Consider the following 27,171-nt stretch of genomic DNA (forward strand, 5'->3'; position numbering starts at 1 on the left):
GTGGGAAAAACTAGCAAAAGGGATTGACAAAATACAGTTAAAATCATGTATTTAATCAGGTTAAGCTAAAATACTGAACTTTATGAACAAACAATAAAAATGAATTGGCTTTTGCCATTTCATTTTTATTGTTTGTTCATAAATAATTAGACGACAATACTGTAAAAATACATTAGTATAAATTTAAAGTAGCTAAAAATATCACTAGAATAAAAATGTAAAGGTAAAAATATATATATATATATTCCATTAATTTCTACAGGTTTCTCCGCTCCGCTTGGGGGCGCTGTGTGTCTGTAACCGAAGAATCCGCATGGGTTACTGTCCTACTGTTTGACTTTAAACCGCGTTAGATAGGGTTAAACAGGATTAGATTAGTGTTAAACGGCGTTATTCGGTGGTACGGGGCTGTTGAGATGCTGAAGGCGCTCCGCCGCTCGCACTGCGCTCTGTCTCGGCTGCTGAGCGGAGCCGGTAGAGCCGCTGATCAGGAGGGTCCGCGGCGGCGGCTGTGGGGCGCGCTGAGCGCAGCAGCGCTGATGAACAGCGCGAGCGGCCCGGGCTTCACCACGCTGCACCCCTCACTCACCCCCCGCCCTGGAGCCTCCGGAGGGACCGAGCTCAGCAGCAGCAGCAGAGCGGAGAACCCAGTGAACAGCCCGCAACTCGGTGAGCTCAAACCACTCCTCTCCGCGGTCACGCCGACTGAACGCTTCACTCTTTACACAATTAAATAAGCAGATCAAACTGTTATTAAATAACAACTCAAGTTTTGAAGAACACATATTCAATAGTATTTACTATGTATGTTTCCAGTTATAGTATAGGAAAAAAATAGATTTGAGGGATGGCAAACTTGGCAAACAAAAATGCGTGGTTGTATTAAGTGTAAAATATTTTTCACAGACGTCCCCCTGAGAAACTAATCCTTTAGGGATACTTCTACTCTTGAATCCGAATTGCAACTGAAAATATAGGAGGACATTGCGTTCCTCCATTTCCACTCGCTGTTGTGATTACCTGGATCTTTGTGGAAACGGGCGCCCAAAGTGTAATTATAGTGCATAGCAGTGAACAAATAGCTATTTTATTTACGGGCATTACTAATCCCTTCCAGATAGAACTTAATTCAACCACACCTGTAATAATGTTATCTGTCTGGGCCATAATTGCATGCCAGGTTTAAAGCAAGCATAGGACGTTTTTAAGATTAACACAGTTACTTTTAAATGTTTTTAGTAGCAATCATTTTTTTTGTTGAGACTTAAAACCTGCTCTCTAAACTGATTGGTTTCAGCTCTACAATTTGTTTCTTCTGTCCTGCAGGGTCATTAAGTTTTAACTTGGATTTGCTGGTGTCTCTCCTCCGGCAGGAAAACGCTGAAGACATTTGTGTGATTAAAGTACCAGAGGAGATCAGATACACAGAGTTCTTCATCGTAGTCAGTGGGTCCTCAACCAGACACCTGAGGGCCATGGCACAGTATACCATCAAAGTGGTAATAAGAAATGTCTTCTGACCTTTTTTGAAATTTAAAATAAGAAAAAAATAGCTGATTTAGTTAAATAAAGATGTTTTTCATGTGTCGTAATTGTTTTTACATTCTTAGTACAAGTTTTTAAAGAGGGATTCTGATCCACATGTGCACATTGAAGGTAAAGATGCTGAGGACTGGATGTGCATAGACTTTGGTAAGTGTGTCTCAACATTGCAATGATTGTTTAGAAATAATTGCTTATCAAAACTAAGTTTTGTCTCCTGTTGTGTCCTGCAGGATCTATGGTGGTGCACTTCATGCTACCGGCAACCAGAGAAACATATGAGCTGGAGAAATTGTGGACATTGCGTTCTTATGATGAACAGTTTAGCAGCATTCCAAACCAAAGCATCCCAGCAGATTTCATCTATGATGCTGAAACCAAATGACTCAAACTGGAGGCTGAATGTACAATGACTGTAATGATAAACAATACAGAGGGTTGTACTCGCACATGTAGGTCTCTCACTACACAAATGGGAGTAAATGTAAATAAAATTGTTTGATAAACTACATTGTTTAAGGAACAGAATTATCTGTGTAGTTATGAAATGGCATTGGATCATGCCTAAAGCTGCTGTAATTTGTTACAAAACCAGTTGTACCGTGTTTGGTATCCAGATTGCATATTAAATGAGAGTAATGTGTAGCCACTACAAAAAAAGATGTGAACACTTTACAATAAGGGTATATTAACAGCATTTGCAACAGCTACTTAACCACTTAATGTTTATTACTGCGGTAAGTACTGTTAAATGTACCCTTATTGTAAATTGGCTAAAAAGACACATACACCAAGTACAAATTAACTTTATTTTAATAGAACAGGATGAGCACTTAAACTTTGTACATGACAGTCAAATCCATTAACGAAAACTGTTGCCTGTACATGTAAGCAGGTGCAGTCTGAGGATCAGATAAGTCCATTTTTGATCATCCCAAACACTTCTTGTCCTGTTAAATGAGTTTATTCTCTTCGCTCAGCTGAAAGTCAAACATCAATAGGCTGCACAAACAAAAGGCAGTGTGCGTGTTGGGCTTCAGAGAGAGGCACACACCAGATTCAGCTGTAAAGAACATCCTCCTTCAACCACAAAAGTTTGCAAAAAAATGCATCTTGTCAGATCTACATGAGTCATTACCTCACCAGCCCACAGCAGAGAGACCACACATCTGCCAACATGGAGATGGCAAGCTGTGGGGGTATACGTGTGTGCATATATAGGGTTGGGGAACCTTCGTCTCAAGGTGCCATCCAAAAGGGCATGGGCTGTGATGTCTGTGTTTTGGGCCGAGGTGGAGGTGGTGTGGGGCAGCGGTATGCTCCAGCAGGCCATCCTGGGGGAGAAGAACCTGGACCCATGTTACCTGAACCACCTAACTTGAGAGAACTGTGATCTTCCTCTTCATCAGAGGAATCGCCAGAGTATGCGACCAGCCCTGTCTTCATACGCTTCACCTGTGGCTCTGTGGGAGATTGGGATAAAAAAAAGAGAGAGAGAGAGAGAAAGAAAACACAACAGCAGTGGAAACATTCAAAAGCATTACATTTTCCCATTTTGGGATAAACGGTCAGTAAGTTTCAAATGTGGCAATTATCATCACAAGGGGTGGGGGTTGTAGTGAAGATTGGAGATCGCCATTGGTCGGTCGGTGGGGGCAATGTTCAGGCCGTCAAATCAGGAACCGGAAAGTGGCCACACCCCCACCCAAACCGAACAGGAATATCCAGCATCCCCCAGAGGGTCATGAAAAAGAGAGAAAAAAAAAACACAGAAAGAGAGAGAACACAAAAAGAAGAGAGTGCTGTTAGCAAATAGGTTAAACAAGCAAACAGATGTTCCGTCATTCTGATGATGTCATCAGAGAGAGAAGGGCTGACTCCTGCCACCAGCCAATCAGAGAATGAAAGAGGAGGAGAGGGGGTACTCCAACATTCCAATCAGATAAATTTGGTCTGACTGAACATCAGCACATCCTTTCGAATAAGATTAAAAGATGTTTTTAACAGCATGCAAAACGCAAGTGAAGTCACTTAAGCATTTGAATTTAAAATAATTTGATTAAAAAGGAGCTTATTCAACAAGAGAAAGGGGCTCTGAGGGTTAAGAGAGTGTGGGTTTGTAAGTGTGTGTGTTTGGGGTGGGGATCTTACCCAGCAAGGCTGGCAAAGTCCTTCTCTCCTCTGTCTTCAGCGCTCTAACTACAGTATTCACAGGCAGTGCTGGAGGTGGCATCAGCTGCCGACTGTGGAGGACAGAATTCGGTTATTTTCAAATCCACACACAGTCTGAAATAAATGAAAGTGGTATCTTGTAGAAGTGTAATGGTACACAAGCCAGATTAGTACACCCTCACATTTGCTGTATAAAGGGAGAGCAGAGTTTGTCTAGAGTTTTTGATAGCATAATCTGGTAATGTGAATGAGCCAATTTGTTGACAATGTCTTTATTTTATGTTTTATTTATGTAGTATTTTTTAATAATATTCCAGTTCTACTGACTCAATACTCTAAAGTGTACAATTACTGGATTTTAAAAGGGTGTAATTGCATCATTATGCTACTATATTTTTTAATCAGTGACAGAAATAGTCAAATTTAATCACAATTATTTTGGATCTAATATAAAAAAAAAATATTGTGACAGGCCTATTCACACTGTTGGTGTTCAATACAAAAAGTGCAATGCTACGCCACTGGTAACCTGGCATGACATAAAAACCTAAGTTTTCTATTTAAAAAAAAGTTTACCATAATGTTGGAAATTGCTGCCAATATGCATTTTGTCTGTACTTTTCCCAATTTGTTGAAATTTATTCGGCACATGATTGCACTAATAGCTAGCTAACTGAAGAAGCAACATTTATAGTGCATCGCCATCACTAAACCAATCAGCCATTCACCACCATTTTCTATCAAACTTCTCTACAGAACAAAACTGTAAGCACTATGTATGTGAAGTTGAATATGTCTTACCTGTCCCTCTCCTGGGGAGGCCCACAGGGACCTGCAAGTGGGGGTCCTGATGCCTCAGCGCTGCCCAAAGTGAAGCCTGCACCTAAATTAGTCATATGAATGGGTCCATGCTATGAGCAAAAAAACACATAACACCATTAACACAAAACACATTAACACCCCCCTCCCCTCCTATTCTATTCTCTCCCATTCCCTCCCCTCCCACCACCACCCCCATCACCCACAAAGTTTATTACACAACCACTTTAACTAGTTCCTACTGTAGAAATCCCCATGCAAGGGAACAGCTCTTTCACTTTTGCATTTCAATTTGTCTCAGTAGCACTGCTGTGGAGGGAAAAACTGAGTGTGTTGCCTTACACACTCACACAGGAAAGCACCGTTCCTGCTTCTTCACTACTCAGTAAAGCAGCTAAGGATGAGATTAATGAATAAAATAAAGAAAATAAAATTGTATTGCTATTGGTAACCAAGAACATTTGCTAGAGTGAAATAGAGAACTTACCTGGTAACCCAGCAGGCCGCTTTCTGTTTCATCAGGCACCTCTTCTGTGAAACGGCGTTTCTGAGGTGCTGGAGTCTGGGCTGCAGAAGCTGCTGGTTTAGGAAGGGCTGGGGCAACAAGTGGGAAAGTGGCAGGCTGAAGGTTCTGTCGAAAAGAACAAAAGAACATAATGCAATTCAAAACAAGGCACCACCAAAACACAAATACTCAGCTAGGGTTGACTGATATTAGGAAACCTGATTTTCCCCCCCCAATATACACTACAGTGGTGTGCAAGTATTTCCTCCTCTACAAATATTTTAAATTGTCAAACAAACTTTAATATCAGACAAAGATTTTAGTAAATAAAAAAACACTTTTTAAATGATAAATGATCATTTTATTTACTAAAGAAAAAAAATCCAAACCACTCTAGCCCTGTGTGAAAAAGTGTTTGACCCCTACACCTAATAACTTGGTTGTGCCACCCTTGGCAGTTTACCCACTTTCACAAAGATTTGGATAGTTTTTTTCCCCTAATAAATGAAATCCTCATTTAAAACATGCTTTTTATATTTACATATCGAAGTCTGTTTAATAATAAAAGAATGTAAGTATGACCAGAATGTCTATTGTACCTATTGTCAACAGCTTCTCTAGTTCTTTGCCAATAGAATAGAATGACTCTCTGGAGCAGATAAACATAAACCTATTGGCTTGTCAGGCATAGGTTGAAGGGTATAAAGCCCCCTGCATTAAGCTGTGGAGCAGTCAAAATATAGTCTTTAGAATGATGATGATGATGATGCTGCTACATCCAATACTTCTTATATGAATTGCAGAGTTGATTCACATCTTGACCTCACTAATATGTCAGTCAGTGAATGCAAAAATCAAGAATAATATGTAGTATAAAGTAACAGTAGTGCAACTTGATTAGGAAGAAACACTGAAAGAGCAGGTGCTCTGTTACCTGTGGCGGTAAGTTTGCTGGAGCAGGTGCAATTGGATACTGAGCACTAGGGGGTGGTATTGGAGTTTGTGTTCCTGGTGCCACTGCTGGCAGGGGCAGTGTGTAGGGAGCAGGAATGGGTTGTGGAGGGGGTACAGGGGGAGGGTAGGTGGGCTGGAAACCTGCAGGGGTGTAATATGGGGCCTGAGGGGCAATCCCATTCACAGCAGGTGGCTGAATGAAACCTGTCACACAAGAACAGCACCAACATTATATGGAGTTACGAAATCTTTTTAAATTGTTGCAATCAGTATATATATATATATATATATATATATGATTGTTGTAATAGGTTTTGAAAACTTTATTCCCAGTTCAATAACCTCCAGTCATTTACTCAGCATGGTGTAAACACACTAGAACAATTTATTGAGAAAAAGAAGTTAAAAGTATATGGAAAAGCCACTGGAGAACGGTGGGCTTACCTTGCGTGGGCATAACTGCACTCATCTGAGTCAAATATCGAGAGTATTCTGCATGAACCTGAAACCACAGGACAGCCAAAATCAGAACGCACTAAAACTAAACCATTCATCATCAGACATATATACACATAATATATATACACTGCTCAAAAAAATAAAGGGAACACTCAAATAACACAATATAACTCCAAGTAAATCAAACTTCTGTGAAATTAAACTGTCCACTTAGGAAGCAACACTGATTGACAAACAATTTCACCTGCTGTTGTGCAAATGGAATAGACAACAGGTGGAAATTATTGGCAATTAGCAAGACACACTCAATAAAGGAGTGGTTCTGCAGGTGGGGACCACAGACCACTTCTCAGAACCTATGCTGTCTGGCTGATGTTTTGGTCAGTTTTGAATGTTGGTGGTGCTTTCACACTCGTGGTAGCATGAGACGGACTCTACAACCCACACAAGTGGCTCAGGTAGTGCAGCTCATCCAGAATGGCACATCAATGCGAGCTGTGGCAAGAAGGTTTGCTGTGTCTGTCAGCGTAGTGTCCAGAGGCTGGAGGCGCTACCAGGGGACAGGCCAGTACACCAGGAGACGTGGAGGAGGCCGTAGGAGGGCAACAACCCAGCAGCAGGACCGCTACCTCCGCCTTTGTGCAAGAAGGAACAGGAGGAGCACTGCCAGAGCCCTGCAAAATGACCTCCAGCAGGCCACAAATGTGCATGTGTCTGCACAAACGGTTAGAAACCGACTCCATGAGGATGGTATGAGGGCCCGACGTCCACAGATGGGGGTTGTGCTCACAGCCCAACACCGTGCAGGACGCTTGGCATTTGCCAGAGAACACCAGGATTGGCAAATTCGCCACTGGCGCCTTGTGCTCTTCACAGATGAAAGCAGGTTCACACTGAGCACATGACAGACGTGACAGAGTCTGGAGACGCCGTGGAGAGCGGTCTGCTGCCTGCAACATCCTTCAGCATGACCGGTTTGGCAGTGGGTCAGTAATGGTGTGGGGTGGCATTTCTTTGGAGGGCCGCACAGCCCTCCACGTGCTCACCAGAGGTAGCCTGACTGCCATTAGGTACCGAGATGAGATCCTCAGACCCCTTGTGAGACCGTATGCTGGTGCGGTTGGCCCTGGGTTCCTCCTAATGCAGGACAATGCTAGACCTCATGTGGCTGGAGTGTGTCAGCAGTTCCTGCAAGATGAAGGCATTGAAGCTATGGACTGGCCCGCCCGTTCCCCAGACCTGAATCCGATTGAGCACATCTGGGACATCATGTCTCGCTCCATCCATCAACGTCACGTTGCACCACAGACTGTCCAGGAGTTGGCGGATGCTTTAGTCCAGGTCTGGGAGGAGATCCCTCAGGAGACCATCCGCCACCTCATCAGGAGCATGCCCAGGTGTTGTAGGGAGGTCATACAGGCACGTGTAGGCCACACACAATACTGAGCCTCATTTTGACTTGTTTTAAGGACATTACATTAAAGTTGGATCAGCCTGTAGTGTGTTTTTTCACTTTAATTTTGTGTGTGGCTCCAAATCCAGGCCTCCATTGGTTAATAAATTTGATTTCCATTGATGATTTTTGTGTGATTTTGTTGTCAGCACATTCAACTTTGTACAGAACAAAGTATTCAATGAGAATATTTCATTCATTCAGATCTAGGATGTGTTATTTGAGTGTTCCCTTTATTTTTTTGAGCAGTGTATATATATATATATATATATATATATATATATATATATATATATATATATGTATGTATGTATGTGTGTGTGTGTCTGATCAACTTTGAACAAAACAACCCTATAATTAAAAATATTTTGCATTGATCATAAATGAGTTTGTATCAGTCTTATATTATACTAGTCTGTGTTTCTTATAGGATAATAATTGGTTTCTCAATATATTATTGGGAACTATATTTAATATATTTTTATTTTGCAAATAAACAGTGCATGTGTGTGAAAACCATGTGCCCAACCAGATTTTTAAAGTTTTTAGTAATGGGTATTTTATTGTAAATAAAATAATTATAAGCATTAGATCTAGTGGTGTCAATCACTTCTAAAAATATTGTATTAATCACCAGAATATTCTGTGATTAATCATAACCAAAAACATTGTATTTATTTGTAAAACACTGGTACTTTCATATATGTTTGGGAAGGAGACAGTAATAATAGCGTAGCGTGGTTTAGGCCTGGCAGACCAGAGTCTTTTTACTTTACTATAATATCTCAGGGTAGTTTAATGCTTTTTAAATTAGAATATTGTAATGGATGGAGTTACTGAGTTTTTACTTGAGAGCTTTAATGTAAAAAAAACATAACCAGCATAGCTGCAGAAATGTGCCATCAGCTGTGAGTGCATTTATATCTTACTGTTTGCAAAAGATTTTCACACAGCGTTTTGGCTGCAGCAAGTCCCTCTGGTTTGGGGTGACTGGAAGAAATAGCAATATGATGTTTACATCAGCAAAATACAATTCACTGCAGTCACTGGTTTAGATATAACTTGGCCAAAGGCCAAATTCTAACCTGATGTAGATGTACATAGGCTCAAAGGCCTCTCTCCCAGATGCAGGTTCCAGGCAGCCTGACCCCCTTCCCCTCAAGAAGACTTTCGCTCCTGTCTCGGCCTGTATGTGCTGCAGGAATGAGCAGCCCGGACCTTCCACACGCTCCTTCACTGAGAAACCCTGGATAGCATGTTCTAAACCCACAAAGAGCTTATCCTGTACATAGTGCATCTGGGACAAGAGATCAAAATAGAATGTTATTGTTATTTTTTTTTAGGGGTTGACTCGGGTTCCACTTACTAAAAATGGAATTAATGATTTTAAATACCACAATATTTTGGACAGTTGTTTGTTCTAACATTGTGGAAACAGTTAGGGAAAGGCCCTTTTCTGATCCAGCATGACCATGCAAGCCCATAAGGTTATACACGTTTGATCCAGGCCCACTCATGTGATGTCTGACCTCACAAAACCTTTCTGAATGAATGGGCAAAAACATTTACAGATAAACTCCAAAATCTTGTAGAAAATCTTCCCAGAAGAGCAGAAGCTGTTATAGCGGCAAAAAGGGGACCATTTTAATGCCTTATAATGGGATAATATCAGAATACCTTTGTCCATAAAGTGTATGTCTGAATGTTCACCCTCTTGTCTGTTAATAAAAATATGAGAATATGAAAATAATCAAGTTTTTTTATAGTTAAACAAAAATGTTAAGAATGCATACTTGTGTTTAGCTGTTAACTTTTGTGTTACAGCAGCTCAGGTCATTGACTTGACTTGACTAACTTTACAGAGCCCTTTTGTTATTAAGTAAGTGACATTTTTTTAATAATAACGAAACCATTATTGTAGGTACATTTTTAAAGCTGTGATATTTATGGTGCTTGGGGTTGCACGTACATGAATCAGCAAGCTTACTAATAACAATAGACACCTCTGTGGTAAAAACCCACACAACATAAAACGGAAAGTATAAAGCATGCAGGGTTTATGCATTCATATGGTTAAGACTTTTTTTTTTTTTCCCCCACAACATCCTGACGGAGACGTTAACAAAAAAAAAAAAAAAAACCTTAAAAACTGCATATTTAGCTGAGTGCGGAGGGCACAACTATGTTCTTACCCCACCAGTAAAGTGTGGTTTGTGTCCTGCAGGGGGCAGTGTTGCAGGAGGGGGACCAGGGGGATGATAGACCGTGACAGTGGCTCCGTTATATGAAGTGCTGGAGCTGGTGGCAGCTTTTACTACGCCATTAGTGATGAGCTCTTTTATCCTGTTTACTGCCTCTACAGACAAAACCATGATTCCAGATTTCAGATTTAACAGAAGCATTCTGAGGTGATTCATTCTGTTCTAAACCAGTGGGTAAAGAGCACTTACTGTCGACAAGTTCTCTAGTTTGTCCTTGTACATGTAGATAGAGAGGGCGGTCACTATTGGGGGGAACAAAAACACATTAGCATCAGTGAAAAGTAACCAATTGTCATTAACCACTCTTCATCCATAAATGTTTAGATCAAAACCTTCTTAATTTTAATGTTTCAGGCATCACACCACTTTTAACACTGTGATCACAGCACTTCAAAACCTGCTTGTCAGCTCCGTTGCATGTTTTTTGTTTTTTTTTTGTTAAAAAACAGTTGCAGTTTAGAATGACACAAATACCTGGGCATGGCTTTGGCCTTTTCTTCTGCTGTCATGTAGCGGCCCCTCGTGGATACAGCAGCACCACTGACTCTGCTGATCTAGAGAGGACAAACAAGACATAAAAAGCTTAAAATAGGCATTGCAAAAATATACAATATCACAGTGTTAACAGCAATATTTACATTTTTTCAATATATGATATTTCAGTATTATTTGTAGAGTTGATTATTTAATTTCAAATAAAAACGTTTAAAAGCTTATTAAAAGCAGTGTACATAGTTTCTATATGCTGTTAAAAGCTGTTTATATAATTATCATACCAGCAATATTTTTAATAACAAACAGCACACTGCCCTTCATAAGTATTATTGACATCATCTATACATTTAGGTTCTTAAAACACCCATCGTTTTATATATTATCAAGCTCAGAACAAACATTTAACATAACATAAGTATATCAGACCTCATCCTGAGTCTGTCCACGGGTGAGAAGGTTCCGACAGGTGAGTGGTACATCATTTATTTCTACCTCTGCTACCACTAGATCATCCTTTGCTTTTGCTACAGGCATGGACTTCCCACCAGAACCTGTTGTCTACAGTAAATGAGAGAGTTTAATTGGTTTGCAGCTGCCTTGTCAAAATCACGTACACAATCCAGCACAAATGAAAGCAGAACTCACCTTATCAACTGTCCCAGGAGTACCAATCTGTGAGGGCTTCAGCTTGCCCTTGGCCACCAGCATTGCGTTGATTTTGGCAGCCACAGCAGCAGCGGCATCCAGTGCACCTGTGGGAGCTGCATCCCCCTCGACCCCTGGCCCTGGACCTGGCTGGTCCCATTTACTCCGTCGCCTAAAAAGAGAAAGGCAAAAATACAACAGGTTTATACAAATGCATTCACAGTTCTAAAACAGAGTCAGGCAGCATATACAATTTATGGATTGTCTGTGAGATACTGCCTTGCACTACATATTTATTCAATTGCATTTTTATTCAAAGTTGCACTTACTGTATGTTTTGTAAGAGGATATTCTAGTTATTGTTCCAGACTAGTATATGTTAGGTAAACAATGAGAATGATTGGGATGACTTGATACTAGACCGGTCATGATAACAATTTGGACTTACTGTGGTCAACAATATTGCTGGCCTTTTTTGAGTCCATTAAATGTCACTAACATAACGATAATATAATATCTAAAAGAAATTACACCCTTTTAAAGGAAATAGAATTTTAAAGGATTTTTTCCCGCTCCGGGTTCCGCACTTAACTTGCCCCATTTTTACCAACAAAAATAGGTTGTGGAAACCGAAATGTTTCTTGCTGGAACCAAAGTCGTTTAGAGCTGCCAGGTTCGCAGTTTTCCCGCCAAATTGGGCTTTTTTAAAATTCATTTGCGTATGAAAATTCATGTTACAATATTATTAATGACTTTAAGATCGTACACTCAGTTGTTTAGCCATTGGCTTCAAACGTGTGACAATACATATTTTGGGCTAGCTTCTGAAAGGCGGGTTTAAGACTAAGTTTGGGCTGGATATTTTTGTTGGACCTGGCAACCCTGAAGTAGATAATGTAATTTCCGTGACGGATCTACTTGATACCTTAAATAACTGCTTACCTGGTTACGAATTAAAAGGGTATTAGGTAGTAAATAGGGAAATACTGACCAACATTTTATTTTACACCCAGAACATTAAAAGCGAAATTCTCCAGGATTTTTTTGAACAACTGTTAATGTTGGAAACAAATTCATACATCAGCAAAAGCATAGAATAAAGAGTTAAAATAAAACATTTATCAACTGCTGTTAAACTAGCAACTTAATAAAGTAACATGCGTCAATATACTTATAGTAAATACGTCTATAGCTACAGTTAACACGGCTAACTAACTAACTAACGTTTCCTGACAAAATATAACTTACTGTAGGTTAACTATAAAACAGCTAACGTTAGGTAACGCTGGTTAGGAAACAATGTAACGTTACCTATACAATGCAGTTAGTTATGGCAGAACACCATTTGCCCATAGCTAACTCTAACTCACATTCACCGCTGTGTTTATCAGAATGCACACGTGCACATTCACTTAATAACTTAGTGAATCATAAATTTTCATAAAATATCGGTTAAATAACGCAAATACTGATCTAACAGTTGATGCTGAAGCTAACGCTAGCGCTGTACAGTCCGTTTAGAAACCTTGCATTTCACTAAAAGCCACAAAGACACTCTTCTATGTCTAAAAAAATGGCTTTTCAGTCTCTTACCCTCCGCCGTGATTCACGTTAAACGACATAAATGATATAAAATATGCTATTTTTAACTCTGTATCGTTAGCTAAATTAAGCTAAGCTAAGATATGCTAGGTTATATTCGGACTAAAGACGTCAACACGGCCCACACAGCGCTGACACACTTCCGCTTCCTGTCCTCATTACATCAATACAGCCTATCAAATCCGGTGTTTTAATTATTTATTTACTTTTTATTATTTATTTATTTTATAATCAAACACAGCTCTATTTGCTCTATTTCCTTTTATTGTTAACGTCGCCTTGTTTGTTTGTGCACCCCAAGTGATTAGTTATTTGAATTACAGTACTGGCTCTGAAACCTGCTCAGATATTTTTTCATTTGTTGTTTAATGTATAAAGAGCAAGTATGTAATTTTTAAAAACAAAAATGTAGTACAAAAATGCCAAGATGTATTCTGTTATTTTATATAAATAAAAAACACTGATTTTCTTTTTATGATGCATTTATTAAAACACATGCTCTGTTTGCATTGGCTACTTTGTAGGCTTTTATAGCTTTAAAAACTGTAAAAGAAATATTTAAAGAGTTAATATATAAAAAGAGTTCTCTACTGCATAGTAGTGCTGTCCTTTTGGTGCCCTCTGCAGGTGTTCTGCTCACTAGTTGAGGAGACTGTATAATTTGTAGTAGGCTTAGGCTTAGTAGTATCCTAGCACATTTAGCACTTGCACAACTTTTAACCTTGGGTCATGACTGTTTTGGGGATTTGGAATTGGCAATTTTACATATGTGAATTTAGTTTTTGAAAGAGAACACAACAGTGTTTGACATTCATGTTAGGTCACATTTCTAGTTGTAACATAGTATGGTACAATTTACAACATGAAGCTTACAATTAAGTTAAACAAAAGACTGGATTTAAACTAACTTTATTGAAGCCCATATATTGGCAGAGATGAGTAATTCATTACATTAACTGAGTGTGTGCAGTAGTGGTTACAGATGTCCCAAGTCTCCCAGGCGTTGTGGGAGTCTACCGCATATCAATAGGAGCTCCTCACATGCCCGTAAGTCAGATAAAATCTCAAATCTCAAAAGCGCAAGCAGGTGAAACAGACTTTTTTTCCTCCAGTCGCAAGTGGGAAAAAGAAGGAGAGAAAGACAATCCCCTCAAATCCAGGTCCGGGGGTACCTCCCTGAAATAATTTTTTGCAACTTGGGATGTGTGTGGTTGCCACTGCCAGTGTCTTTAGTCTTTCAGCATTTAGATATAATTCATTCTTTGGTTTAAAATACTAGCAATCTTCAGTTCAATTTCTGGTATATGCATAATGTATTAAAAAATTATACTTCATTCTATGCGCTCACATACTCACAGTACCTTAATACTGTTTTACCTGCTATTGCTTTTGTTTGCTTTTGTACATTAAGTCATTATCTCACCAAAGTAACAACACATTCAATCAAATATGGGTCTAGGCTACATAGGAAAATACTTAATATTCCTGACTATAGCTTAAAGCAGTACTGTATGTACTAAATAAATAAAGTGCTTAAGTAAATGAGGCATCTGTGAGTTTCTGAAAGGCTACACATATATACAATATACAGCATCTATTCTCTAGATGACTTCTCTCCTCTTCTCAGCCTGCTTGGGGCTTGTCTTCTTAAACTCAGAGATGCGTTTCTCCATCACTGGTCGGAAGTGCCGGATCAAGCCCTGTGTGATACACAGATGCATGAGTTAATAAAGTTATTCTTTTCTCCAGTACTGAATTGGATACTCTTTCCTTTGTGTTAGTACTGAGGAAGAAATATCTATATATACATATCTCTATATATGTGTACAAAACCTATGTCTAGCTATAGGTATGCCCCAATTCTAAAATACTTCTTTGATTAGCAGGTCCAGGTTCACTGTTTGTCCAAAACTATGTAGGCTGTGTAAACCACTACTGACTCAGATAAAAGCACTGACAATAGAATACAAAGTTCTGAAGAAGATGCACAGATCACTTAGGAGAGGATCACCAATTCCAGTGCCAATGTATCAGTCAGAGGGGTATTAAGCCCCCAGCAAGCTAGTCTATGTTTCTTCCCTATTGATTTAATGCTTACTTGAACAGGCCAGGCAGCCCCATCACCCAGTGCGCAGATAGTGTGACCCTCTATCTGTTTGCTGAGCTCCCAGATCATGTCTATCTCAGAGGTGCGAGCATCCCCTTTTACAAAACGCCACATCAGCGAGTTCATCCAGTCCACACCTGCAGATGAGAAACACAGGGCTGGTTAATGTGTAAACACATACCCACCCACACACGTTCACATATTACACTCACACTTCTTCATCTTTCTCTTTGTATTTTGGTGGTATTATTCTGCAGCACACATATATTTAATATTTAAAATCGTTCATTATAAGGTATGTGACACTTTTGTCTGGGGGACAGCCTACCAAATGTGGTTTGTACACTCATTTATAAACAGGCAGTTTTGTGACTGGTTGGTTTACAGTGAACCACTGTGATGGTTCAAACTGAATCAGTATATCTTACATAATATTAGAGTAGTCATAATGTTGATTTTAGCATTGCATCAAGGTTATTGTAATAAAAATGCATTCTGTTATATCAGTAGGATATTTTGCTGACTGTATGCATAACACTTTAAAACAACTTTTATAAACCTCTCCCAATAGCGGCTAGTTGTAAAACTAACTTAAAATTAACCCCGCCATGTGACAGCTAAACTTTACTTGACTTAGTTCGCAGTGACTTACTATATTACTTGCTCGTACTATAATATACATGGCCGAATGTTGTTATAAACACACTATTTAAGAAGAAAATCCCTTTTTTAACGTTGAGAAATCTTTCTGTTAGAATTCAAATCATACTGCTTACCCTCTCTGCAGGGGGTGCACTGGCCACAGCTCTCATGTTTGTAGAATTCCACCAGCCGTGCAATGGCTCTGATCACATCAGTCTGCAGCAGAGACATTATATCAGTAAAATATCCTGGAAACTAGGAATGAATATAAATAGAAAACAATGCAAACTAATAAACTCACAGATTTGTCCATGACAATGACAGCAGCAGTTCCCAGAGCGGTCTCAACCCGCACAAGGTCATCAAAGTCCATCATCACATCATCACAAACAGAACGGGGGATGATGGGAGTGGACGAGCCACCAGGAATCACACCCAGCAGGTTATCCCAGCCACCCCTCACACCACCTGAACCGAGCACAGAGAACAGCAACAAAGCCTGAAACAAGTGCACTATATATTGGTAGCTGAATTATTATTTAAATTTTTTTTTTTAATAAGTACTATGATTGGGCCGTCTTAATCACCCACTGCTAATAATTAAAGATGATTTGCATATGTGACCAAACAGGAGCATGACCTGCATGTTTTTCGATGAGTTCTCTCAGAGGAATGGACATCTCCTCCTCCACTGTGCATGGTGAGTTCACGTGCCCTGAGATATTGAACAGCTTTGTTCCTGAGTTTCTTTCTCGGCCAAAACTGGCAAACCATGCGCCTCCCCGACGACATATAGCTGGTGCTACTGCCACTGTCTCAACATTAGCAACTGTTGTTGGACACCCAAACACACCTTAAAAACAAAGAATATAAAAATATATGAAGCTGCTTAAGAACTAAAAAAAAACATTTGAAAAGATCATTAAACAGAGAAAAACAGCACCTATATCAGCAGGAAATGGTGGCTTCAGACGTGGCTTGCCCTGCTTGCCCTCCATGGACTCGATCAGTGCTGTTTCCTCTCCACAGATGTACGCTCCTGCACCCCGCATCACAAACACATCAAAGTCATAGCCAGAGCCGCATGCATTCTTCCCTATCAGTCCTGCAGCATAGGCCTCCTTTATCGCCACCTGAGGGAGGAATGGTGGAGGTGAGATCATCATTATGAGAAAAAAAATACTTTCTTTGTTCTGCACTCATCATCAAACAATAGTAATCAAGCAGCAGTAATAAAACTTGGTGGGTAGTTGTACCAGACTGTCAGGGACTGATTTAGAACAGCAGAAGGTCATCTTCAGTCCCACTTTTGTCTAAGTGATGACACCCAATGAATTTGTATGCAGAGCCACCATAGTCAAGGTGCTAAGATTTATGGTCCAGAAGTCTATTATAGTGAAGTGAAGAATGATGCACCTGTAGGTTGGAAGACTCATTATAAAACTCTCCTCGGATGTAAATGTATGCAGCACGCGCTCCCATTGCTCTGCCCGCCACCACACAGCCCTCCACCAGCTTATGAGGGTCATGACGCATGATCTCACGATCTTTACAGGTACCCGGCTCTCCTTCGTCTGCATTTACCACCAGGTACTTAGGCCTGCAGATAGAATGCAGGGAGAACATGTGATGTAACTGATGTTACAATATGTTGTAGCAATTCAGTGTTTACCGTCTTTAGGTTTAGGTCCTACAAAAAGGAAGATTGAAGGTTTTTACAGGGTACAGTAACACAAGTTACAGGACAATAAAGGCCTAACAACAACGTGTTACACAATGCAAATGTTACACCAGAGCAGGTGTAAGACAATTACAGATGTTAAATGTAAGAGAGGTCTCATTGTTAGGCACTTGTATGGCTAATAAAGGTGTTACAGTAAAACATATGTTATAGTAAGATAGATGTAACGATATCACAGGTTTTTCAGGTAAGAGAGATATAACTGTTGTGCAGGTGTAAGGATATCACAGTGTTACAATAAAGCAACTAGTAGTTTATCTTAGTAAAGAGGTCGACCTGCCATCACTTGGCTTGTTCATGAAGCTCCACTTCATTCCAGTGGGGAAGCCGGCACCACCTCTCCCCCGCAGTCCTGAAACCTTCACCTCATTCAGGATCCACTCAGGTCCCTTTAGCAGGATTTCTTTAGTCTTGTACCAGTCCCCCCGCTTTAGCGCTCCCTTTAGTCTGCAAAAATAAGTCTTGCAATTAACAATACTTTAGCTGTGAAGGAACAATAATATGTGAATGTGCTGAAATGTAACAGGCAGTGAAAGCTATGGACTTTAAAGTGTGTAACTGTTAAAGGTCTCATTCCATAATTTTTTCCATTCATTTTAAAATGTCTAGTTGTGGTCTCTAGTATGAATAAATACCATATAAGTTTTTTTTTTTTTTTAAAAAGGGCTCAGTTGTTTCTAATTAGCCCTGCTAACTAAATCCCTGAATTAAAGGTCTCTGAAGAAAGACAGGTTTTGGCTCTTGCTCATGAATATTCATAGATGCAAACATATCGCCTTATTGGCATATTGGCTAACAGCATTGCAGCAGAGAATGCGTCCCTGCCTTCCCCCTAAAGTCAATTTTACAGCTCTGAATCTAAAAGGACAAAATGTTTTCAGAGATACAGCCTTAGTTATAAAGATACAGCACTGAGTGATAGGTAAAGTTAACGCTTAAACTTTGCTTGACGTCAGACTCGAGCGGCACCACAGCCAAGAGCCGGTCTCCCCGGTTTTCTTACGTTTTGTGCTGCCTTGTCAAAACGTGCTTCCCTAGTGTTTATTTAAGGTCTCAGTAAAATGCAGAATTAACCAGAGATTAAAACCTACAGTTTCTCACACAAGATACTAACATTAACTAGCTCTGTAAACAGAAGCTGTAAACAGAAACAGATCTGTTAGCCCTCCTTAGCTATAGCTCTGTTCTAACGTCTCTATAAACAACTCATATTTCTGAGGATTTCCTTTTATTAGCTACTGCCGACAAGGAAGGCTGAATAACATTTTCTTTTGAAGCATACAACTCTTTTAGACCTATAGTATTTTACAAACAACAAGAAAAAGTTGATTATAGCGGAATGAGACCATTAAGACTTTGTGTGTTATGTTCCTACACTGACCACCCATAACATAAGCACCACCTGCCTTATACTAATTAGGTTCCTCTTGTGTTGCCACAACTCTACAAGACCACAAGGCATTCCTGTAAATTATGAGGTGGGGACCACATGAACATCATCAGTAAGCTTTTAGTGACATGACCCTCTTTTTAGTTCACAAGAAAGGCCAGCCTGATGGAGAGGGCCTTGTCAAAGTTCTTCCTAGTGTATCTCAATGATATCCTAATGATGGATGGCTCTGTAGATGAAGATCATCACTGTTTTTCTTATCGCCTGTCAGTGGTGTAATATTGTGGTTGATTGGTGGGTGTATTTTTCTAAATCTTAAATGGTTGATACCTCCAGTCATGGCGACCATACAGGTTAGTGAATATTCTGTCCTCGTCATTTAGAGGTCCAAATTTGTTTTTCTTATTTTTTTCCTGGTGACACACAGGACACACACACAGACATGCACACAAACGGTTAGACACATTTATTCTTAGGAATTGCAACATGTTTGTCTAACACTTAATTTAAGATCATTCTTTGTAAAATTACCTGTGACAAGAGATTTTCACCAACTCGAGATTTGTACGAGTGCAATGTGTGAAAATATGTGTATGCAAGTCATTATCAAAGGTAAGAAGAAAGGGCCACCTGTTGCTTGGCGATGATGCTTAGGCTTCGTCCTACAAGCATGGGTTTGTAAAGAATCATGGTGAGTGACCGCCCCAGCGACAGCATTTCTGTGAAATTAAATTGTTTCAGATTTAGCAGAAAAAAGACAATCATGACATTCATGACAATCATTGCAAAGTATTTAGCAAAAATAGGAATATGCAATGTCAAAATTGATTAGGTATTAAGAGCATCCCCTTTAGAACAATGGCTGCTAAATGTGACTTTGCAAGTGTGTTCCTATTGTGTACTAATGATAGTACTAACTAGTATAAAAGTATCACAGTTGAGTGTAATCAAATATCCACAAAGCATACTTAGATTACATTTTTAAGTGTGGTCACAATTGACACTATTTTTATGGCAGTGACATACAGTATGTTGATTTAGCAATGCTTCATCACTTCCTGTACAAAACAGCTTTGTTTGTTTTGTGTACTAGGATTAGAATATAGTAATAACCTTACAGTAGCAGTCTGTGGTAAGCAATGCAGCCAGAGGTGCACTGCATCTGCATAGAGGTCTTTATATGCATCTCAAAGCTCCAAATTGTGAGTAGAAATGTATATTTTAACTCACCCATACATGCACTATGAAAAAGCTGCTACGTAAATTTGCAGTCTATAATAAAAAGAAATACTACAAAAAAACAATACCATATTATTGTTAAGTCAGTAAAACTGTATTTACTGACCATAAAGCATTAAACTCTTAGCTAAATTATATATTTAATATTGTATAAACCAAGTTTAAATAAAGCAGTGAAAAGAGAGCAATACAGTACAGTGAAACTGGCAAACACATTACATTTCTTGTCCTAAAATGTATATGGTCTAAAACAGCTGGGGTTTGGGTAATGTTCTATGACATCCCAGAAAGAACCCATTGTAGTACCTTTATTTTTAAAGAGCATACTTTAAACACCTGGGTCTCTCCTCTGGTCTAAAATTATTGCACATTTGATCTATCTTCTTGTCCTTTCACAACACTGAGGACTCGATAATGCCTTCATAATTTCCTCTCAGGGTCCAGGGGATTTAGGTCACATGAGGCCGGATTTCAGTTCTAAGGGCAATAAGCACACAGGAGAGGAGCTTCCCAGCACTTGTGCAGCTTCATAATGAGGTGATAAAAGTCAAGAAGAAGGTCAGTTGGCTCTCCTCGCAGTCTGAGAGTTCTCTGGTGTGAGCAGGAATATGAAGAGACGAAGCAGCGAGCTCTGCTTAGTGCTGCTTAGGAAGATCCCTCTAATCCCTATTTAGCTCCCTGCATATGGTAAAACTAGTGGTGGCACAAAAATATGAGGTAAAGTTACTCACTTCTCTGATGTATTCGACCTTGATTGCTTCTTATACCCGACCCAGATGGTCAGAAATGTCCAGCTACAGCAGAGTGGTCCAGACAACCAGAAATCAGCAGCTAAAGTAGGATCAGCAGTGAAGTGTGGTCAGTAGTCAGATAGGTTGGGCTCAGCTGTGACGTGGTGTTAATACAGCAGCAGATGCAGAGGTACCTGCGTCTCATTCTCCTTCAGGATTGTCTTGCAAACAGCAGAATTCCTGGTTCCGTCTATTGCAGCAAGTTGTCCAGACCCTGAAGCAGCAAAGCAGCCCAAGACCATTACACTCCCACCACTAAGTTTTAGGTTCAGTATGATGAAAATTCAGAAATTATTTGTTAGTTTTAAGCCAGACAATAATGGGAAACCCACCTGAAAGTTTCATATTTGTCACATCAGTCCAAAATATATTTACCTCAAGTCCTAGGGACTATTTATGATGCCCAGATGCAGTTTATTTACTTTGGGATATTTCCTTTTTTATTTTTTTAATATTATTTTTTTTTTGTACCTGTGTGTTTACTATTTCGTTTTGATCTTTTAAAAGTAATTAGATTATATTTCTATTAGCATTTTGAGCTGTTTAGTTGGTTATTTTCCTACTTCTTATCCATAATTTCCGTTTTTATTAAATTTTATTAGCTTATTAGCTTCTAGCTTGTTGCTGCCTTCTTTGTTATTTAGCATAGAGAACGTCTTACTGGTCTTTTCAATGAAGGTTGATTTAATTTAATAGCTGTATCTAAATATTTTAAGCCAGACAGACACTGTATGATGTATGATTTTTTTAATCGGGTGTGGAGAGCTCATCCGCATGTTTGAATGGTTTGTCCTGTAGGAAAACGCATGCGATTTATATGCTGAAAACAATGTGATTTGTTACATTGAATGTAGTTCTACGTCACGTCAAAGACCATTTTCTTCAGCCAAACTCGACAGCACACCAGGAAAGCGGTGAAAATTCTCGCCTGCCCAAATTCAGGCATCGGGTCAGTCAGGCTCGCGTTCAGGCTCGGGTTCGGGCAGACAATCTAAACTCTAGTATGTAGAACTATTTTATTATTGTTATTCATTTTCCATTCTTTTAAATAGCAGGATACTTTGAATTTTATGTCTCTGCCCGGACCCGACCCGGGGGCTCCAGGAAATAGTCTGTGATGTAGTCATCTGTTTTTTAATACTATTTTTATTTTATATAAAGCTATGGCCTGATACTCACCATATAGCTCAGTAACCAAGTATTATTGTTAACGAAAAAAGAAATAAAAACTGAAAGTTAAAGTTCTCCTAAACTGAAACTAATAAAAACATAAGTAAAGTAATTAAAAGAAAAAACTGAAACAAACTTAAATTACAGATTGAATACCCTCATTTTCGTGTTTGTTAATTTATTTATAATCACTGTTTCCACTATAGCAGTTTAACAGCGGATGGTGTTGTGCCATTTCTGCTGGCAAAGGGGAGCCGGATTTCGCGGGGGTTAGATTGGCGAAGGGAAGCCGGATTTTGCAGGGATCAGATTTCGGCAATGCCCTGCAATGGGTGAAAATTTGTGAAACCTGTAGAGTTTATTGAGTTTTTGCTGTATGATCTCCTCAGTGAGAATCCCCACCCCATAACCAGTGAGCTCCAACTGCTTACCCCTCCCACTGTTCTTTCATTGTGGATGTGCAGAATGCCTTAAATGTCCCGTTTCTCAAAGTCACATATTTAATATATCGTCACCATTTTACAATACCATCACCATTTTTAAATACCGTGGTATATCGAAATACCGTCATACTGCCCAACCCTAAGTGGAACTGTGTTCTCTGGAATGATTTCCTCAATTCAAGACTTTTTTTTTTTCATAAGATCATTCAACATTTTGACCACAAATGTTATTTGTGATAAACACAATCAAAAACAGTTACTCCAACAAAAGAAGGAAAACAGGAAAGCATATTCTGATTGACAGCCTCACTCTCTTTATTTACTCTTTGCCTTTACAACAGGAAATAAACACTAGACAAAAATATTCATTACTATCAGTGAAAAAGATTCCTGTTAACACAGGAAACATCCCTGATGCAAAGGCTCTCCAGTCCCAGACCCCATCCAGAGCATGCACGCACACACACACACACACATGCACATACACAAACATTAACACCCCTTTTTACATCAAATGGAATAAAACAAAAATGCCTGAATGTGAGGATACTTGCCAGTTGTTTTCTGTGTATTTCACAAAATCTATTTTTAATAACAGTAATCAATAATCAGTAATAAAAAAAAAAATCAAACCTCAAGGCTGTTGTAGGACTGTACAAGGGATGTTAATGTTTGTTACACACAAACACACTGACCCCTTTACATATTTGCATAATCATTTGCATAATAATTTTAGTGCATTGTTCATTATTTCCTGAGAATAGTTGCCAAAAAAACAAACAAACAAAAAAAAAACAAAGAAACACAAGGCAGCTTGACCCTTTACAAAGCAAAGATTTAAATGATTTCTGTCTTTAGATAAAAGTTATACATTTATGCTGCAAAATGTTTTTAGGAAGATTTACAGTCAAAGAGGAAGTGCAGAATATCTACTCAGTATCACGGAATTAAGAATAATGTCCCATTAGTGCAAATAAAGCTTGATGTAAAACAATATTGCACTTACTAGTTCTATCTCTCCCAGATAAACTCTGAATTCTAGCAGACTGGGTTTTATTCAGTCTCTTGACATCTATCTGTATTTGACTCTAACTACTAAGTCAAAGTTTATGAACTACTCCTATTTTCAAATGGTCTAAAACAGAAAAATCTAGAATTAGGAAAACAACAAAAAATGTTCTAGAGTTTTTGAGAAAAGCTGTTCTGTTTGTTCAATTTAATTAACAAATAAGTCATTAAATGATGATGAATGACTTTAAATTCATCATAAAAATCTACAGTACTCTGAAAGACCAACAATATTTATATAAACCATACACTATACAGTATAATAGACATATGTGCCATAGATATTTTATATTTTTACTCTCAAACATAGCTTTAAAATATTTATTTCCCGTGTGAAAGGCAAAACTGCAGTCCTTCAAAAGAACTACCCATTTTCCACATTCCTCCTGGCGCTTTCCAGTGCTGTCATAAAGTTGTGCTGTCAGTCGTTTGCTATGTAGTTTCACAGGACAAAAAAAGAAAGTACAATCCAAGTGACATCTAGCTGCATCCCTGATGACTGTGTTAGTCAGATTCAGTTATGTTAACTAACTTATGCTTGGCGAGGTAGGAAGCTTTAATGTCAGATGATGTTTTAATGAATGTTCATTATTATAAACTTCATTCACACCTGTATATCTGTATCAATCTGTGTATCCTATAATTCCTTTCATATGTGGGTTATGTAACTATACAGCTACATATCTTGCTACTTTGGAGAGATAGCTAACATTAAACCTAAACTGTAACTCTTACTGAAACTCTTTAATTATCTGCCCAGTGCAGTTTCAACAAACTACCCACCTAAATAAACTTTTTTATGTGGCTAAAGCACCCAGACCTGCAGAATGTAAAGTAAAACATCCTCGATTCCAGTTTCTGGTCCTGGGTAAGTTATCTGGACTGTTTCTGTCTGATTAACAAGTGATGTACTTACTAGTTATGCATGTTATAATTAGGGGTGTCACGATTCTCTAAATCCTCGATTCGATTTCATTTTCGATTTGAGGGTCACGATTCGATTCGATTCTCGATTTTCTTGTTTTTTTTCTTGTTATTATTTTATGCCTCATAAAATTTAAATAATATATTTATTATTATTATTATTATTATTATTATTATTATTATTATTATTATAAATATTATTATTATTATTTATTAAGATATATATGGTAATGCCATCTAGTGACTTTTTTGGTAGCAACAGTGTGCACTATTAAAACAAGCAGTTTATCAGAGCTGTTTGTGGATGGCTGGTGAAACTGCTCATTACATGAAGCTGCAGTTCTTCATCAAACCACTAGTCGGAGCTGCAGCAGCAGCAGCACCCCGCTCTCTTCACTCAGTCACTACTTCAGTACAGCCCAGCCACGGGCTACAGAGCTCAGCCAGTCCGTTTTTACTGTTTCTGTAAACAAATAAAGGTTTTAACCCCACTAACCGGATAATACAGCTCACTACAGTTCATCTTTCAGCCCAAGCAGCTAACAGCAGCAGGTTAGAACAGCCGACACGGAGGCACTGCTCGGATTACATTATGAACAGGTCAGTTAGCGCGCTGCTAACCTCAGGATGTTTATAACTACGGAGTTTAGTGGACACACCACGGCTGCCAGTTAAGTCTTTTAAAGGCTACTGAAGACTATTAAAGGCTATTAGAGGTCATTGAAAGCATTATTGGGGGGCAGAAATCAGTACAGGCTGGTTAGATAAGTGATGTGGGTATTGTCTTATAAATATTTACACATAACTTATATCTCTCCTGAAAAGCTTTTATTTTAGTCAGAAACACGCTTGTGTTTACTTTATCTGAGAGAAAGATGTTTTTTTAATTCAATGGAAAGCAACAGGTGTAGTCAATTATAAGTTTAAGATTTTTAATCCACCTCACTGTGATCTATAGTCAGTGTTCTCAAGTCACACTGACACACGCATTTCAGCGAGTTCACACGCTCTCACCTGCGCGCACCCACCCCTCCGTTAGATACAGATACAAAACCTGCGCGCCCAACCCCCGCCCCCCCTCCCCCGTTGGACAGATAAAAACAGTGATCACACTCCCGCCGACTGCGCTCATGCAGTGGCTATCTCTATTTAAATGAATAGGATGCGCTGTGTTGGTGCCGCGCCATTTGCGTAGCGCGCTGCGCTATTTGCGTAGCGCGCGCGGGAGGGATCGTCGATCCTCTTTTTGACTTCGATACTCGAGATCGTGACCTCATTTCGATTCGATTTCGATAAAATATCGAGATCGTGACACCCCTAGTTATAATTCAAATGTTAATATAGTAATAAAGTGTTTTCCTTGCTCCCAAAACACCCGATTCAAATCGTCTCCTCATTAAACCATTATTAAGTTGCAGAGGTAAACACTAAAACATGCAGGGCAGCCGGCATTGAGATTCAGGATTGAGAAACCCTGCCATTAAATCACAGGTTTTGTTTGTAATAATGTACTTTTAAATCGTTGAATGCTCTAAATAAATGGAAAATGAAAGTATTTACATATTAATGTAAGGCACATTTTCAGCCACACCTTATCTCTGCTGTACTGAAAAATGCACTGAATAAGACCTCAATAAATGTTGAAATAAATTTAGAATTCCAGGACCAGCAACTGGATTTAATGTGCACTGTCGAAGTCCTGTACTCTGGGAGTCTAGAGCACCTCTCTGTGGAAAAGGTCAAACTATATCTGTGCATTACAAAAAGGAAACAAGGCAAACTGGAGTATGTGCAGCAGCAAAGCTCTGAGCATTCCCTACACATACACGCCACCACCTGAAGCAAGCACAGGGGAATGCCAAACTGCTGCAAGTCTTTAGGGTTGGGGTGAGGGTCAGCTGTAACCCAAACCCAAATCTAATCCCAAACCTTACACTCAAGGTCACTTTCTATGCGAGGGCTTCATCAGCTTCTCGCTCAGTGCAAGTAATCAAATCAAATCAAAATCTAGAACCACTGGAACTACATCAAATGCATCAGAGCATAGGGAAAGTGTGGTGATGTGGAGAATGACCCAACATCAAACCAGGAAAAATCACAATAAATATCAAACAAATAAATAAATAAATACACGTGTTGCTCCTCACTCATTCCTGTCTTCCCTTTATTCTCGTTGCTATCAACTCCCACTGTGGAGCGGTGAGGAAGACCACAGCATAATTTAATCTACACAGGAAAGCCACCACGCCCAACCACACCAACTTACAAAAATATGCAAAAAGCAACAGAAACCAAAATCCCACTTTTTATATTTATATCTAAGTTTTCTGGAAAATGTTTTCAAGTAAGAGGGTTACAATATTAACTACAAAAGACAGCTTTATAAAGCCCTTTTTAGATGGTGGGAAGATTTAGCAATGGACTGAACTGAGGAAAAAGAAGCCAGTAAAAACACCTTCTCAATTAAAAAAAAAAAAAGCCACAAATGTCTTATGTGCATCTTGCACAATAAATAAGAATTTCTACCACAGTAATTCATTCTCTTCTTTGGTATACAAATATATAAGTATGAGCTACTTATGTTTTAACATCCCTTTTTTGACTAAAATAATCAGCAGCTTTAAACAGATAAAAAAAATAAGCACACATTTGCACACAATCTTGAAACAGTCTGAACAGGGAAAGTCAGCGTAAAAGCCCTTCTTCCCCACTAGATGACAGCATTGTACTACTACAGAAAAAAAAAGGC

General features: G+C 39.0%; 3 protein-coding genes across 4 annotated transcripts; 1 reads left to right on the forward strand and 2 right to left on the reverse strand.

The window, feature by feature from the left end:
* The first annotated feature begins 289 nt into the window (after positions 1-289).
* malsu1 (mitochondrial assembly of ribosomal large subunit 1) lies at positions 290-2,051 on the forward strand. The gene is made up of 4 exons (XM_007256903.4): positions 290-669; positions 1,327-1,499; positions 1,611-1,692; positions 1,776-2,051. Exons 1-4 carry the CDS (start codon positions 417-419, stop codon positions 1,925-1,927), a joined length of 660 nt encoding a protein of 219 aa, XP_007256965.3. The 5' UTR covers positions 290-416; the 3' UTR covers positions 1,928-2,051.
* Positions 2,052-2,337: 286 nt separating this feature from the next.
* On the reverse strand, positions 2,338-13,049 carry khdc4 (KH domain containing 4, pre-mRNA splicing factor). Of its 2 annotated transcripts, XM_049480237.1 has the most exons (14): positions 12,899-13,049; positions 11,306-11,477; positions 11,087-11,218; positions 10,640-10,719; positions 10,355-10,407; positions 10,097-10,260; positions 8,990-9,201; positions 8,834-8,894; positions 6,437-6,494; positions 5,973-6,196; positions 5,021-5,164; positions 4,516-4,625; positions 3,694-3,785; positions 2,338-3,005 (listed from the first exon to the last, which is right to left on the reverse strand). In XM_049480237.1, the coding sequence occupies exons 1-14, from the start codon at positions 12,925-12,927 to the stop codon at positions 2,782-2,784; spliced, it is 1,755 nt and encodes a 584-aa protein (XP_049336194.1). In that variant the 5' UTR covers positions 12,928-13,049; the 3' UTR covers positions 2,338-2,781. The 2 variants fall into 2 exon arrangements, with proteins under 2 accessions (XP_049336194.1, XP_049336195.1); XM_049480238.1 differs by lacking the exon at positions 2,338-3,005 and having other exon boundaries at positions 3,643-3,785; positions 4,516-4,597.
* A 652-nt stretch (positions 13,050-13,701) lies between these two features.
* Positions 13,702-21,201, reverse strand: LOC103028601 (NADH dehydrogenase [ubiquinone] flavoprotein 1, mitochondrial). The gene is made up of 11 exons (XM_007256902.3): positions 20,758-21,201; positions 19,418-19,506; positions 19,118-19,200; positions 17,674-17,844; positions 17,073-17,256; positions 16,600-16,789; positions 16,297-16,509; positions 15,958-16,124; positions 15,791-15,872; positions 15,006-15,151; positions 13,702-14,607 (listed from the first exon to the last, which is right to left on the reverse strand). Exons 2-11 carry the CDS (start codon positions 19,502-19,504, stop codon positions 14,509-14,511), a joined length of 1,422 nt encoding a protein of 473 aa, XP_007256964.1. The 5' UTR covers positions 19,505-19,506; positions 20,758-21,201; the 3' UTR covers positions 13,702-14,508.
* Positions 21,202-27,171: the final 5,970 nt, after the last annotated feature.

This window comes from Astyanax mexicanus, chromosome 6 (assembly GCF_023375975.1).
Source record: "Astyanax mexicanus isolate ESR-SI-001 chromosome 6, AstMex3_surface, whole genome shotgun sequence".
NCBI classification, from domain to species: Eukaryota; Metazoa; Chordata; class Actinopteri; order Characiformes; family Acestrorhamphidae; genus Astyanax; species Astyanax mexicanus.

What these genes read in the sequence shown, in the direction of transcription:
- malsu1 (XM_007256903.4), top strand. Translation starts at nt 417, where the DNA reads ATGCTGAAGGCGCTCCGCCGCTCGCACTGCGCTCTGTCTCGGCTGCTG. An exon ending in CACAGTATACCATCAAAGTG is followed by an intron (nt 1,500 to 1,610) that starts GTAATAAGAAAT and finishes TTACATTCTTAG; the next exon opens with TACAAGTTTTTAAAGAGGGA. An exon ending in CTGGATGTGCATAGACTTTG is followed by an intron (nt 1,693 to 1,775) that starts GTAAGTGTGTCT and finishes TGTGTCCTGCAG; the next exon opens with GATCTATGGTGGTGCACTTC.
- LOC103028601 (XM_007256902.3), bottom strand. Translation starts at nt 19,504, where the DNA reads ATGCTGTCGCTGGGGCGGTCACTCACCATGATTCTTTACAAACCCATG. An exon ending in ATGAGTCTTCCAACCTACAG is followed by an intron (nt 16,790 to 17,072) that starts GTGCATCATTCT and finishes TTCCTCCCTCAG; the next exon opens with GTGGCGATAAAGGAGGCCTA. An exon ending in TCATTGTCATGGACAAATCT is followed by an intron (nt 15,873 to 15,957) that starts GTGAGTTTATTA and finishes TCTCTGCTGCAG; the next exon opens with ACTGATGTGATCAGAGCCAT.
- khdc4 (XM_049480237.1), bottom strand. Translation starts at nt 12,927, where the DNA reads ATGTCGTTTAACGTGAATCACGGCGGAGG. An exon ending in AACGTGAATCACGGCGGAGG is followed by an intron (nt 11,478 to 12,898) that starts GTAAGAGACTGA and finishes TTCTCTTTTTAG; the next exon opens with GCGACGGAGTAAATGGGACC. An exon ending in GTGAAAATCTTTTGCAAACA is followed by an intron (nt 6,495 to 8,833) that starts GTAAGATATAAA and finishes CTGTGGTTTCAG; the next exon opens with GTTCATGCAGAATACTCTCG.